The 16,349-nt window shown below is 36.9% G+C and overlaps 1 protein-coding gene across 1 annotated transcript in view; it reads right to left on the reverse strand.

Moving 5' to 3' along the window:
- The window catches only part of NRP1 (neuropilin 1), a 120,389-nt gene that overhangs the window by 15,994 nt on the left and 88,046 nt on the right, over positions 1–16,349 (reverse strand). Inside the window, 4 exon segments of the mRNA XM_063452624.1 lie at positions 1,413–1,478; positions 6,524–6,628; positions 8,389–8,533; positions 11,218–11,552. Coding sequence (XP_063308694.1) covers positions 1,413–1,478; positions 6,524–6,628; positions 8,389–8,533; positions 11,218–11,552 — 651 coding nt within the window.

The following is a 16,349-nucleotide window of genomic DNA, read 5'->3' on the forward strand; positions in this document are numbered from 1 at the left end:
TTTCAAGAATTAAATTCTATGAACTTGTGTCACATCAGAAAAATCACATGGCTTTCCATTGCAGTATAATCACCTGCCATCTTCTGCCTGAAGAGACCTACAGAAGCAATCCCAGTATAGTATCCCCAATTTAATGACTTGTAACTTGCCACTCAAAACAGCAGAGCTAGGAAATCAAATCTCAGTTGATTGAATAACCCCCTGAATGTTGTTACAGCCACTAGATGCTTAGTAACCAGTTTTAAATCATGCTTCTCATTAGTAAATACATGGTGTGTCCTGCAATATATATATATATGGAATAAACCCCTATATAAATACATCTTTTGGACTATGTAAAATCCTATTTATGTTATTTTACTCGATCAGTGATCAAATACCGTACTCAATTAATTGATTGATAATGGACCTTCTACAATTTACATTTATTAATAGATGGGTGAACTGTCAGATAGGCTGTCTCTATTTAATTTATTTCCTTTGTGAAATCAGCAATATTGAGCCAAAACAGAACCATATTTATTTTTTAAATGTAATTTACATGTAGGAAAAGGCAGTTTCTGTGTTTTAATACGTTGTAATCGCGTCACACAGTCTTTAGACTTGTTCTCTGAATGTACTCAGTTCAAGGAGAGAATGTTGAGGTTTGCACAGCTTGGCGTTAATTTAAACCAAACTCCGATTCTCCAGCTATATACGTATAACTGAAAATACAGGTTGTGTAAACACCAACATTTTAACATTTGTATAACTTTGACGGGCTTGAGAAAAAAAAAAAAAAAAAAAGCCTATTATCTTTCCAGCAGAGTGAACTATTGATCCCAAGACCACATCTCAGTGATTTTATTTAATTAAGTTTGCAAATAAGAGAGCGATGGGTGTAAAATGCAAAGTTCTGAATGGTGCTTCTTAAGCTAACACCTTGTAAACCCAGCACTGTTTAGTATTCACACAAACGGGGAGCATTCCTCAGCTCACCATGGAGAGTTGACACATGAAGAATAAAGACAAAACATATTTATTGTGTTAACAAGGGCAGATGTCCCAGAAAAAGCCTTTTTTTCTTGCAGAATAAAAATTATATATATTTTTTTTAAATTAAGAAATCTAGCGTTTACATTTCAGATCCATGTCTGCCGTCTATCCTGGATTTATTTGAGTTTTTTTTTTTTTCACTAAATACTGAATGGCGGTGAATTTAAATCCAAACTGCTAAATTTGAACTAAAAGAGCCAAAGTGACTTTATCCAATTTGGATATTAAAAAAAATAAAAACAAAAAAAATCTGTTATTTTAACCTAAATATTGCCATTTGCTAAAACGTACATTGTTTGCTTAAATTCACTAAAATACGGTGTTTAGTGAACTAATCACGACATATTTCCCAATGAATATAAAGATAGATGTATTACCTGTAGGTTCTGTGTTGTCGTCAGGTTCTGTGCTTGGCACCTCTGTGTAACTTTGCACTGTGGTTCCTGTTAAAAAAATGAAAAGAAAACTCTTTGTAAATAGCTGGATTTAAAACCGTTATCAAGCAATCACTAGCATTATTATTATTATTATTATTATTGCCATTTATATAGCGCCAACAGATTCCGTAGCGCTTTACAATATTTTGAGAGGGGGGGGGATGTAACAATAAATAAGACAATTTCAAGAAAACTTACAGGAATAATAGGTTGAAGAGGGCCCTGCTCAAATGAGCTTACAGTCTATAGGAGGTGGGGTATTAGAAACATTAGGATAGGAAATATCAAGTAGGAGTGAAGCAGAGCTGGAGCATGTAATATATTTGGCGGAGACTATTCGTAATCCTATACTCTCCATTTTTAGCCAGTTTTAATTCACGTCCCTCTCCTCTGGCTATTTACTAACGTTTGTAAAATAGCCAGAGCTAATATAGCAGCACTGATATTTGACATTGCCCAAGTTTCCCCAAGGTATTTTGATCTAAATTTTTCAATACACTTTGTTTTCACTTTTCTCAACAGTTAACACTTTAGTGATTAACCCAGAGCATTATGGTTACGATTTTGCATAATGGCTACAGGATTATCATTATGTTAAAGAATTTGTCTAATTTGTCCTAAATATTGCAAATTTGCTGTTTAAATTAATTTCATAGGGGCTTAGTCACTAAATGTATAATTGGGAGATTTGCCAAGGAAATTTCACAGTTTAGACTGAATCAACCAAATTGGAAAAAGTTGGAGAATTTCAGCATGAACTTTGTGATTCTTTCTTCATAATTGTCAGTTTAGGGAATAAACCCCATAGCGCCTTTATGAGTCAATATGGGAAATATACTAAGCGTTTCTTTGTAATATCTATGCAGTTCCTGCTTATTTCCTGCTACCAAGCCTCCCGTGATCAGTTTGTTTTTTCCTTTAAGATATATTGAGATTTATTCACCGAACACAACATTGTAGTAAACTAAAAACTGAATTTCGACCTTTAAGCAAAAAAAGTTGCTTTTTATACCTATTCTTTTAATGTCTCAATATCCCCTTTTTAAATAAACAAATTAATAAATTAATTAAAAAATTTTTATTTGTGCAAATAAAAGGCGGATACATTTCTATATATGTTTTTTCATTGCAGTGTGGAGAGATTTTTGTCTTCTGTCCAAGTTTGATCAAATTACGGTGACGAGTCTAACACTTTCCTTATGAAAGGCATTAATATATTGGGATTCAGCGAACTCGCAAGTGCAGATTAAGGCTGGATTTGCACATAAAATGTATTGTGTTGGGAAGAATGACAAGGACACACGACACTGATGTGTTTTCGATTCATTTTATAATTTAAGTGGACTAAATGATCTCAAATAACCTGGGCTTGCATATTGAATTACCAGTGAGTGACACTTTATTGAAGCAGTCGAAAACAATGACAGGTGTAGCATGTTCTCGAACATCCAGAGCAATTATTGGATTATTGATGTACAACGGAGTTAAAAATAAATTCTTGGTAGGATAACCTGGAATGTCCCGTGATGCTATGCGGTCAACTAAATGAGCTTTTAAAATACAGGAATAGAAAGTATCCCTCAAAGTATGTCTGCCGTCCAAAGATGACCATGTTGAATGAATTTCTATATTAGGGTTCGTTTTCCGAAACAGTAGATTAATATGGTGTGCAAATATCAATGTAAAAAGAATAGCGTGGCTTGTTGCAGTTCGTGGAATGCATTGTGTGATTGGAAGTGATCATCAATGATGTGCTGTCGCACATGTATTGCAACTCACTCACTGACTGAAACCTTCACACGTCTCATCTAAGCATTGAGGAGATGAATAAATTAGTGTCTGCTGTGGGTTACAATGAACACAAGATTTCTATCAATATTTACAAAATGAAAACGAAAAGCTGGGTGGACAAAGGGGCCATCTGACGAGCCACTCGAACAAAGTATGGAGAAACAGAAGTCAGCCTAATGAAACAGATCAAGACATAAAACATCAGGGGTATTCATCAAAGCGTTATTTTTTTTGGAATTCCCTTGGAATTCTAGAAACAAAAAGTGAGTTTCAGATTTTAGGCTGTAATATCCTAAAGAAAAAAGCATATTTTGAGAAAGTTTTCTAATTTGGCTACTTTGGCATAAAATTCAAAGCCTCTGTGGCTTTTCTGGTAGTCTTCAAAACACTAAAAAGGAGATTTTTAGTTTGACCGATGCCTTTTTTTTAGGTAGAACTTAACCCCTTAAGGACACAACTTCTGTAATAAAAGGGAATCATGACGGAATATTTCCGTCATGTGTCCTTAAGGGGTTTTAATGGTTAATGTCTATTTGATTATTTTAACCATTTAAAGCCCTTATGAGCCAGTAAAACCTATGTAAATGATTACCGTATATACTCGAGTATAAGCCGAGTTTTTCAGCACATTTTTTGTGCTGAAAAACCCCAACTCGGCTTATACTCGAGTCAGTGTCTGTATTATGGCAATTTGCATTGCCATAATACAGACAGGGGCTGGCAGAGAGTTTACTTACCTCTCCTGCAGCTCCTGTCAGCTCCCTTCTCCTCCGCGGCGGTCCGTTCAGCACCTCGGTCAGCTCCCAGTGTAAATCTCGCGAGAGCCGCGGGGTCATAGTGCGGCTCTCGCGAGACTTACAGTGTGAGCTGACAGAGGGAGCTGCACGGACCGGCGCGGAGGAGAAGGGAGCTGACAGGAGCTGCAGGAGAGGTAAGTGCTCCCTGCCTGCCCCCTTCTCCCCCCACTGAACCACCAATGCCACTGGACCACCAGGGAGTGAGAGCCCCCCTCCCTGGCCAGCTAGCAAGCAGGGAGGGGGAAAAAATATATATATATAAATAATAAAATATTAATAATTAAAATAATAATAGTACAAATAAAATAATACAAAATAATAATGAAAAAAAATTAAAAAAAATTAAATAAAATAATAATTAAATAAAATAAAATAATAAAAAATAATAAAAAAATATTAAAATAATTACAAAAAAAAAAATTGCCCACCCCCAACCAATGCTCTGCAACACACACACACACACACACATACACACTGCATTCAAACATACACATACACACACTGCACACATACACACACACACTGCATTCATACACACTGCACTCATATAAACACACACACTGCACACATACACATACACACTGCATTCATACACACTGCACTCATATACACACTGCACTCATATACACACTGCACTCATACACACACTGCACTCATACACACACACAAACTGCATTCACACACACACTGCATTCACACACACACTGCACTCATACACACACACACTGCATTCACACACACGCTGCACTCATACACACGCTGCACTCATACACACGCTGCACTCATATACACGCTGCACTCATACACACGCACTGCATTCATACACACGCTGCACTCATACACACGCACTGCATTCATACACACGCTGCATTCATACACACGCACTGCATTCATACACACGCACTGCATTCATACACACGCACTGCATTCATACACACACACTGCATTCATACACACACTGCAAATAAATATTCAATTAATATAATTTTTTTAGGATCTAATTTTATTTAGAAATGTACCAGTAGCTGCTGCATTTCCCACCCTAGTCTTATACTCGAGTCAATAAGTTTTCCCAGTTTTTTGGGGTAAAATTAGGGGCCTCGGCTTATATTCGGGTCGGCTTATACTCGAGTATATACGGTATATATTTTCGTGTAATCAATTTCCCAAAAAATAAATAAAACATTTTTACATATAAAAGAAAATAAACACATGTGGCATGCTAATTCTGCCCAATGGGTGGTTTCCTTCAAAGGCTCGTTGACTGGGTATACTTTCAGAGCAGTAGCTACTGGTACACTCTACTTAATGATATTCAGTCTGTTAATTAGAGAAATCCTAAAATCTTTGGCAGGCCAGCAACCCTCGAGGATTGAGTTGGACAAGCCTGCTGCCTACTATGCATAAAAATACCTTTGGCACAAATTTTATGCAATTTCCATATTTAACTCATCTTTGAAGGCAGTAGTTGACAAATCCCAGGAGACATCGTTTAAATGCTTTTCAGTTTTACTATACCATATAAAACGCTAAGGATACCCATTCCCCTATTTCCTAAACAATATGATGAACATAGCTCTATCTATGTAGTTATAGCACTTACAAATTGCATATGGAATTGATAAATGCATATTTGTAGGATTTTATCAAGAAAGTTGTATGCTAGAATCTAAGGATCTTCACGTCCCTTGCCCCTTTACAATAAGGTTTGCTGCAAAATACTTCGAGCCAGACAAAAAAGTCAAACCACTACTAAAAGATTTGACTAAGTACATTGGGGGGCACTAGGGCACTTCTGGAACCATAACCATTAAATCTACGGTAGTAGTTATGGTACTGAAAGTGTTCCTTTACGTCTTCTGATGTCTAAGGGTACTGTGACACAATGGGGAGATTTTTGAAAGTTTTACAAACAAAAAAGTAGGACAAAGTTCTAAATGTGAAGCAAGCAGCAAGAACATGGGATTCTGAGATGATTCCTCCATTGATGCACACGAATCACAACGGTAATATGTTGTGGTGATGACAGTGTGTCCTTACATTAATTACAGAGACGTGATATCACGCATTCTGTGTTAGAGGTTGGACAGAGTCATCAAAAGTGATTTTTTTTTTAATCTACACTGCTTAGTAGAGGGTTGAATTACACCAAATGTCACCTTGTAGGTTCACATATGGACAAATATGGACCACTGCAGTATACAGTATTGTTCTTGTGATATTGCTTCTTGTAATGAAACATTGTGTTTCTAGTTATCAAATCCTCTCCAATGAACTCTCATGGAAGAACACATCTAGTAGTAAATGAAGCCTAAATCTGCTTTCTGACAGTTCTTTAACTAGGTTTAAAACTGTCAGCAGATGTCTTTTTGCAGTACATGATTATGTCTTGGCCCATAAATGTATTTGGAACTGACACACACAAAATTGAATGCATGATTGGAAAAGGGATTATTTCTGCACCTGTCAGTTTGTAGTCATCACTTGTTCCACTGTGGCAGTTCGCCTGGTCTTCTTCACATTCATCCGCGCCATTGACCTCAGGTGTGGTGGGAATCGTTGTAGGCACTAAGGAAGACATACTTAGGCATTAAACTATGTTTCAAGAAGACATTCCATTTTGGGTTGTTTGTTTTATCACATCAAGCATTCAAAACATTTTTTTTCCTAATTTCACGGCCAGCAAATGTATGTCGAACTTGCTCTTGAAATCGTTATCGTGAATGGGTTTGTGGCTTAGGGATTTTGAATACAAAGTGAGTTCATGATGTGTTTACAACTAAGCTGCAAAGGTTTTGGTAGAGTTAGCACTTTGGAAATGATTCTGAAAGTTGAGCATTTTTCCCACCATTTTACAGGTAATAATCGACCTTAACTCACTAGTGTATACATTTCTAGTACAACCAACAATATAATAACACTATAAATTTGTGACTTACACATTGCTAATTGATTTCAATAGTATTTCTACAGTCCCCTCTCTTGCTCTATTTTACTATTTCTCTACACATTCCACAGTCTAGCTCAGGGGTAAAAAATATAGAATGAATGAAGAATCGTACATCCGAAATGGAAACAAAAATTAACTTCCCCTTGCCTTGTAGCCAGCTGTAGGTAAATCAATTACGTGCAAAGTAGTCCCAGCTATGACTGTGCATTCAACCTTTACTATGTAGCACAGAGATTGATCGACTCTTAAGATATATTTTTATATTGCTCAGAGTTTTACTTTAGACTGCAAGTGCTCTGGAAGCCAAAGTGTAATTAATGCCGAATTCCACAGAAGAATCGATTGTACTTTTCTTGAAAAGGCCAAGAAAACTTCCAATATAATGGGACTTTAAATTCCGTTCCTCTCCTTTCATTTTATACACTTGAAATATCTCTGAAAGTTTTCCTCTCTCCTTCATGAAGAACGACTCGTTTCTTTTCCTGGAATTCAATCAAGTTTCTATATATCTCTCGTAAGCTGATGGACTCCCAGCAGAGAGGCCGCAAAACAGCTCACAGTAGTTAATGCAATGCTAGACTTCTGGCTTTCTTTGTAGTGATAAGACGAGGAGCTGCCCTCTAGCTCTGAATAAATAATGGGCCCAAGATCTAACGCAATTCTAATGCGGCTGACCCAAATGCACACACACGCTGACAATCAGCGGTCATGGGAAAATGTTCTTCTATAACATTATAGTGATTCATTATTTCGATTGTGTTGAGAGCCAATAAGCCAAAGATATGCTTCGTCCTTAGTTTTCCACATCATAAATGACTTGTCCTCTTTCTTTCTTTTTACTTTTTTTGTACGACGTTCAATGCAAGTCCGTCGAGGCCCCAGTTCTCCAAACTCACAACACTTTATTAAGTCTGACCTGACAGTGATTCATTAGGCAATTAGGAGTAGAACGCAAAATGGTCATTTACTTGAATAGGCACAAAACCCCAAGTATAAACATTAGCAGTAATGATAGATGTAAATGGATATAAAGTGCCATCTACAGAATATGGAAGAAAGTACATTAATATTATGTCTATTAAGCAATGGGAATTCAGCAAGACTCGACCTAGGATGGATTATCAATAGGAAAACAAAGAGCATTAGAGGTGATGTAACTTATCTATATCTATAACAACAATTAAAGTTACATATAAAGAATAATTTATGGATGAAGAGATAAGAGGAAAGATTTATTTATAGCTGGATGGATGTAGTATAAATGGATTTTAATTTTCAGTCTTAAAATATAATATTATGATCACAGATTATATTTAGATTTTTAACGTTTTCGTGCAAAGTAAAATAGCAAGTCATACAATTAAGGAAAATATATTACCTTCCATTTCACAGCCCAGAAGCTCCAGCCGTAAGCCTAAACCGGACGTAGCAGACCTTTCCGGAATCACGCGGATAAAACGGGTTGATAATGGCGCAAATGTGCGCAGCTCCGGAGTATCATAATTTGTGTTACCTTCGAATGTCTGAAAGTAAGAAAATTAAGGGTAAAAATAAAACGTATGAAATATATTAAATTCACTAACATTTTATGATACAAAAAAAAGTAAAAGAGATTACCGGTAAATACACCTGAATATCTCATACTATAAACTACGCTTAAAAAATGTAATCTGAACTTAAATTTGCGTGGATTGTAAGTAGTGAGCGATGACTCCAACTTTAGTTACTTTAGTATACTTGTATTGTTATGGGAGAAGCCATAAATATGTTAGATAAAGAGAACAGACAGAGTAATGCAGACTAAAATTGCAATGTGTTCTCATGTTTCCCGGCAGAGTTAACACTTAACCAAAGTCTATCTCCAGTCTTCTCAAAACATTCAACTCAACAGGGTACATGATATGCAGCCCTCCCTACATCTCATGGACTTTCATTACTTTAATTAAGAAACACATGTATCATTGTCTCCCATTGTGTGTAAATACATCTTGTATGGGAAGGCAGGCAATAAAGTTCCATGGCAGGGGGGGGGGGGGGGATGTTCAGTCTCATGAAAGAGACCAGTCAACTGAGTTTCGATTATCTGAACACACAATCCAGTATTCTGTAACATTTACATAAAAAGGCCACAAAAGGAACACGGGACCTTTCCAGCCCCCGGACAAACTCTATTACATTTGAAGCTCCCCTTGTGGCCATATGTGGGATTGCATGGAAAAAAAGCTTCTCATCTGGTTCATTTATTATTACTATCATTTTATTATTTACATAGTGCCAGCAAATTCTATAGCACTGTACAATGGGTAGTTACTTAAAGTCACCAGAACAACTAAAGCTTAATGTAGTGGTTCTGATGTAGTGGTTACATGGAAAAGGCAGTGTTTACATTACAGTAACACCTCTAGGGGCAGTCACTCAGACAGCCACTAGAGGTGCTTCCTATGTGAGTGTTGCACAGTGTGCAGCACGGACGTTCAACATCTGCATGGACGTGTAAAGTTCCCCATAGAGATACATTGATTCAATGCATCACCATGAGGAGATGCTGATTGGAGCAGCACAGCATTTGGCCCCGCAGGCACAATAGCCTCCCAATGCTTTCCTACAGGAAAGCATTGGATTGACTGAGATTAACAAGCGGAGCCAAGGCTGGGCCAGCCGCGGTGAGACAGGCGCGGCATGGGAAAAAAGGTGAGTAAAAACAGTCACAGTGACCTAAACAGTCACACAGATACTATAGTGTATTCCTGACACTATAGTGTTCCTTTAATATCATCCTATTAGCCACCAGAGTACTGAATTTTGATGTGTGTGAGACCTGACATAGTATGCTGGTATGGGAATAGAGAACTAGTCTATTATATTATATCTCCATCATCCAAACACAGTTCCAACCAGTTTCCATATCCTCACTGTAATGATGGCCATGTGGAATGTATTTACTAACATATTATTGTAATATATGCACAAGAAAACATATTTGGTTTTGTTTTAAAGCCACTGGTTTTTTTCTCTTCAGAAAGGTATAGGATCTATCTCTGTCTATATATAGACACATTAAAATAAAAAGTATATTTTAACCATTTCCCTATCAGTATATTACACCAGGACTCACAGATATCACTTACTAGTTGGTCCATTATATATACACTAGCTCGATAAAATGTTGCTGAGCAAAATAGAAAAATGAGGCAAAGTTCTAAAAATGGAGCTGTCACCATGGTAACAAATGGAATGTCGCTGCTTATTTCACTGGTTTCCATAGTGACTGCTCCAGTTTTAGGACTTTGGCAGTGTATGTGTTGATAATTATTTTATTAATCTGAGTGATTGTAGTTTTCTCACCAGCCTGTTTCTATACTGTATATCATCACTCGTTTACAATAAACTACGATTAAACATTTCAAGTAAAATAGTTTTTAGAAAAAGAAAAAAGCGCTTTGAAGCATTTCCTTTTATTACTCTCACATTATTTAGATATGATGTTTTATTAACGATATAAATCAATATTTTAGAGTTTTAGGATGGTATTACTGTGGAACATTTAAATGGCAAATTAATATTTAATAGAGATGAAAGCATACAGGCACCTTTCTGCTTTGCCCTGATATTGACAGAGTTCCTTTGACTTGGCTCGGTGGTCTTCACAAGCAAAAAAATGTGGGCTCGTGCAAGTTCCACTTCCATCACATAAATTGCTAATATAAATGGGGGTCACACAGACAGAACAGCGTTTTGTGAAGCGATGTGATATTAATTGCTCTAACTGGCTACATGAAGCTGCTCCTCAGATCAAAAATTTAAAAAATTAAATAAAAAAACGAGGTTCTATGTCTTAATAACTTGTACATCGTAACTCACATTTTAAAATGATACAGTGAAGCATTGTGTAACAAACACTCCTGATTCCTGTAGTTGAATTCGATGTCCATCACATTTTTTTTTCTGTATAGTGCAGTATTGATACTTAAAGGAACACTCTTAGCACCATAACCACTTCATCTGCAATCTGGTACCGCCTTTCCTTCACCAGTTAAACCAAGTTGCTCTGGTTGGTAGCTTTGAAAAAAATGTTTAGCACTAGAAGATAAGACGTTGTCTGCAGACTCCAGACACCATAACTACGTTATTGAAAATGAAGTGGTTATGGTACCCAGAGTATCCTTTAATAATTTGTCACGGTAACATGTTCTTGCAGGTTTCTTACCTTCGCTTTGTTTCTGCTGGAATCCATGATCATTTCCCACTCTGTTCCATTATTGCTGTATCCGATTTTGAACTTCCTCATGAAGACCTTGTTCTCTCGTTGCTTCCCACCCTGGATGATGATTCCACGTACTACCTTCTCTTCCCCGAGGTCGATCTGCAGCCATTCTTTTGTGTATGGGTGTACGGTTGTTGGAGGAAGCGCCCAGCCAGAGCGACTCGTTACAAGACGTGCAAACTCTGGGACCCAGTTCCGATCAGCTTGACTTGAAGCTGTAATCTGGGAATCAGAAATGAGTCCTGAGACCATCCCCAGCATCCCCGAGCATGGGTAATCTGTGGAACAAGCCGTAAATTAACATTTAACATTTTATGTGAGATGGAAATGCTATAAAACAAAGCATTCATCACTGTAAATTTTATGTAGACACAAGGGAAATATTTTTTTTTGTTATCATTTTAAATGCAAATATGTAAAACAAAGTGTTGAAACTAGTAAGGGAGATCTAGATGCGATCAACTGGCAAGATTTCTTCTTAGAAAGATATGTGGATATTTCCTAAAACAGGAGATAAAGGGAATTAACAACTTATATATTTTTTTATTAAACTGAAGATGTTATTTAGATTTCAGATATTTTGTCTAAGCACTTGTAATTTCCTTGTCAATTCTTCACAATTCGCAGTTTAATGGCTATCCACACGATTGTCTGTATATTTTGTCATTTCAGAAAATGTTAACGCTCATTTGAAAATACTTGTTAGTAAATATCATCATCTGATAAGTAGATACTTCTATTACCCAACTCTTTTGGATGGAACAGAGTCACTTGATCAACGCTGGACAAATGAAGGACCGAGCTTGGCCTGAATGCACTCAAACCTGTGCCTGAGATTTTCATAGGTGCTTTAACTTACTCAGCTATCACCACTTTACAGAATTAAAATGACTGAACCATTTGAAATGATAATATTAAAATAAAATAGAAATATGGAGAACATTTTGTTTGTTCTTTTGTTGCTATAACATTTATGGTCAGCTTATTCCTTTGGAATTAATTTTTCAAGGGTAGGGACTTCTGCTTTCCAAAGGACTTGTTCACACAGATTTTCTTTGCGTCGTGATTCTATGGCAACCACAAATCACACAAAATACTTTTCCACTCTGTCCTATGGGATAGTTTACCTGAATGACTGTCGCTGCTATAGCCATTCGTAAATGCGTCATGCAACACAACAAAATCATAGTGACAAAGTCGTTATTGGTTGTATTGGGATTGTGGGAATGACAGAGACGGGTTGCTTTGATTTATTATCTTAAGAAATAGCACCAGGATTAAACATACTTAAAAAAATCTGAAAAATCATAACAAAATAACTTCTGCAAATTCTATGCAATTTTTCCGGACCTGTACTCTACAAATGGAAGTCTGGAAAAATAAAGCATAGAGCTGCAGCTTAGGTTACGAAATAGACCTGGTAATCATTTTAATAAGTCTTCTCTGATTTGGAAGAAGCTTGCGCGGTAGAACTTGGCGTGATACAATTGTGTTACTGTTCATGCAAACATGTTTTGAATTAACACTGTTAAAAACACTAAACATTGTTTTATTTTTGAAGATGCATAGGATGCTAAATTAAGCCGTACAGCTGTGTTCAGGTGTTGGTTTCATATTAAATGGATACCCAGGGACCGGAGACAGTAGGAATCAGGTGGATTCATCTTGTAATTGCACACATAGGGGCCTTTACAATAGCAGCTAAGCGACTCGCTTGGTGCTAATTTAGCTTGCTAAACCAAAACAATAATGTTGCATGTACTCGAGTGAATATGTAATCATATCAATTAATAATAAAGGTGCAAGCTCAACACTATGTAGGCTAAACAAGAAACTAAGCTCTATAAAAAAACAAAAAAACAAAAAACAAAAGGCTGCCTCTCTACATGGTTTTAGCAAAGTCAGTACAAAGGATTAGGGCACAGGGCACCTATTAGGCTGTTTAATTCTAAATTGCTGCTGCTATTCAGCGATCATTAAAGATTTTGTGTATGACTATTAACATCTTATACAGGAGAATGCAGTATTTTTGAATTTATCTGTGCATGTTGCTAGAGTGCGTTGAAACCTTCGACTCCTCGATGTATGGTACATCCGACGCTTATATTATATACTTGTATATATTATATATGGTATTATATTATTATATAAAGCACCAACAAATTCTAATTATATATTATATATATTATATACTTATATATTCTATAATTATATTACGATGACCGTATTGAAATGTACTGCATATGCCGGTGTGTACGTCTGCACATTATTTTGGGGGTCAAGTTAACAGGTGAATATAGGCCTTAACCTATTTAACACTTGTAATTTTTGGGGTCAACTTACATGCCGGACCACCCTATATTCCCGCAGATATGGTGTGTTAGTTGGTGTCAGAGTTGGTACATTTTTACCGACTCTATGACTCTGACTCTACAGTTTTGGTTGCTAGACTTATGTCCATCAGTACTACACACATCGGGATACAATACAGCTAAACAAAAAGTTTCATATGCCACATGACTGAAATAAAAAAAAAAAGCCAGGATGATAAATTAGTGGGAAATCATTTGAGGTTCTTGGTGGTGACTGCTGTGGTATCTACTTTGCAATTCTGTAACCATTGCTTCTCCTGTTTTCAAATGTCAATGTCTTGGTCTCAGTACCAGTAGGACTGTCTCATACTATTGGTATTGATGGAGATCCTGTCACAGTAGTGGCTTCCTGATGCCCGGTAGTGGATGCTTGATGCTCGGAATGTTGATGAGCAGTGCTTGACACAGTATTCTTGAGATGATGCTCATAACATTGCTGAATGCATGCATTTACACACTGGAACCAGATATATGATTATCTTGGATATTGGTGATATGTGGGCGTTGGTGAATGTGGAGCTGGGGTGCTTGATATTTCACTATCTGTTTGTATCTTGGTAGGAGGTTTATCAATGGAAGAAGTATGATCCTGCGTTTACTGTGCAGTTTCATGCTCATTATCAGTGCTAGGTGCAGAAGACGTGTAGTAGACAACTTATAAAGAGAGAGCTCTGCAGAGTTGTGCAACACAGACATGTTGGCAATGTCTTGAGTGGCAGTTGTGGATATTATGGACTGAGAATCCACACGGGCTAGAAGTCTGCACCACCCACCTTGGCCATAAAGTGGCCCTTGGACATCTTAGGAAAAAGAAAAGGAAAAATAATGTTTAGTCACACTGACTGCTGAAGAAAATTGTGTTAAGAATGGTAGTGGGAAAATACTGATTCATTTTGTCGTGCAAACTCCAGATTTTTATTGTGTTCCGTGATGTAAAACACATGTGCTAAAGCTAGCTGTTGGTTTCAGTGATGTATTTTATAAGACTTCTTAAAATTACTTCACCACTCGACCACGCACGACTTGTTTTAGGGTAAACTAAGTCATAGATGGCAACACGGAAACCATTGGCAGACTTGCCACACCTTACTGTAAAAATGAAGCAATGATACACAGTATCCCTACCTTTTTCAGTGTGGCCTTCTTCTCATGCACATACCTAGTAGGAAAACTGTGAAATTTGATAGAATTTGGTAGAATCACTAGATTCTTTTTGTGTAGTTGCATGCTCTACAGTTATTAATGCATTCTTGCATAACTTTTGAACAAAGTAGCCAAATAAATTATTCTTACCCCCCCCAGCCTGTCCAGTTAACTTAGAATGTCCAGTGTTCCGACAGCAGGATACATGGTGCTTTAAAACTTTCAGTAGGACTGGCCTGAGAAAATCTTCAAACTCAGGACCACCACGTGTCCAATGTGTTTATTACTTGATGGCCTTAACCCTCTTTTAGAGGCGAAGGTCCATCTTCTGGACCTGAATGCCATTCTTTGTCCTTCCCCGAGTTATTGTAAAAGGCTGTGCTTTCACACAGTTGACAGTCTCTTCGATGGGCAATTCTTCTTGCTGTCAGCTGTATTCTTAATAAACCCGACACACACTTTGTCAGAGTGTTGGTGCAGCCAACCTTCCAGGCTCAACAATTGCTTTCCTTCCCTTTCTATAACGTCAAAAAAGGCTTTGTAAAATATACTCTGTGTGCTGACAAAGTGTTTCCAGCATGAAGGCAGTTTTGCACATGGGAAAAGACATAAACGGTGCAGCGTTTCTGGCATGTGCAAAGGGCTGGACAAGGTTCTTAACCTCAGTTACACTCATTGTGTATACAAAACATCCCCTCGATTTACTAGTGATGAGAGAACCAGTGTAAGGCATGGAATGACATACACATGTATTTTATTTCTAGATTTACTAGTATAATTCACTTAAAAAATAAATAAAAAATAGTGTAATTGCAAGTTGCATTTTAATTGATTTCTTGCCATTAAGCCTTCAAACTTCTGGAATTAGATATGCGTCGCATGTCCGACCATTCAGATCCAGACCACCAATCCTAGAGTTCCCTTTCCCCCATTTGATTTCACCAGCAAGATTGTTTGACTGTACTTGCAAAAGCATGACAAATAATAAATAGCATTTTGGCGTACGTTCTCCCCAATGATTACATTTTCGCATTGACAGGCTTTGATATATCGCTCCCTTCGTCTCCGTGGGGTTTTCATCTCATAGGACGGACATTATTAAAAATAAAACTTGCTTGAATGACAGAAGAAAAAAATCTAAATAGAGTTGAACTGATGAGGGTCAGTCACTCACAAATCTAAATACTAACGCAATCTGTGCTAGCGCTGTGAAAAATCGCACAAAACAATGATTTCACAGAAAATACTTGGCAACAACTTGTATTTAAATACTTGTATTTAAATTGCTCATTTAATTAGAATAACTGATTTTATAACTGACATAATTAGAGATGTTTATAAAAACACAGTCATTTAATATAACTTATAAAATCTAGACAGCAGTAATGTACATCTGATTTTATTGACCCTTACGCTGGGGGCACAATTTAAGAGTTTATACCTAATTGTACGTGAATTGTAAACTGAATTGTAGAACTTGGACAAAAATAGTCAAGGTAGGACTTCATCTGAGTTCTGAAGTGTTTATCAAAACACATACATCCCCCTAATGTTGCAGTT

Source organism: Pelobates fuscus, chromosome 4 (genome assembly GCF_036172605.1).
Source record: "Pelobates fuscus isolate aPelFus1 chromosome 4, aPelFus1.pri, whole genome shotgun sequence".
Lineage (NCBI taxonomy): Eukaryota > Metazoa > Chordata > Amphibia > Anura > Pelobatidae > Pelobates > Pelobates fuscus.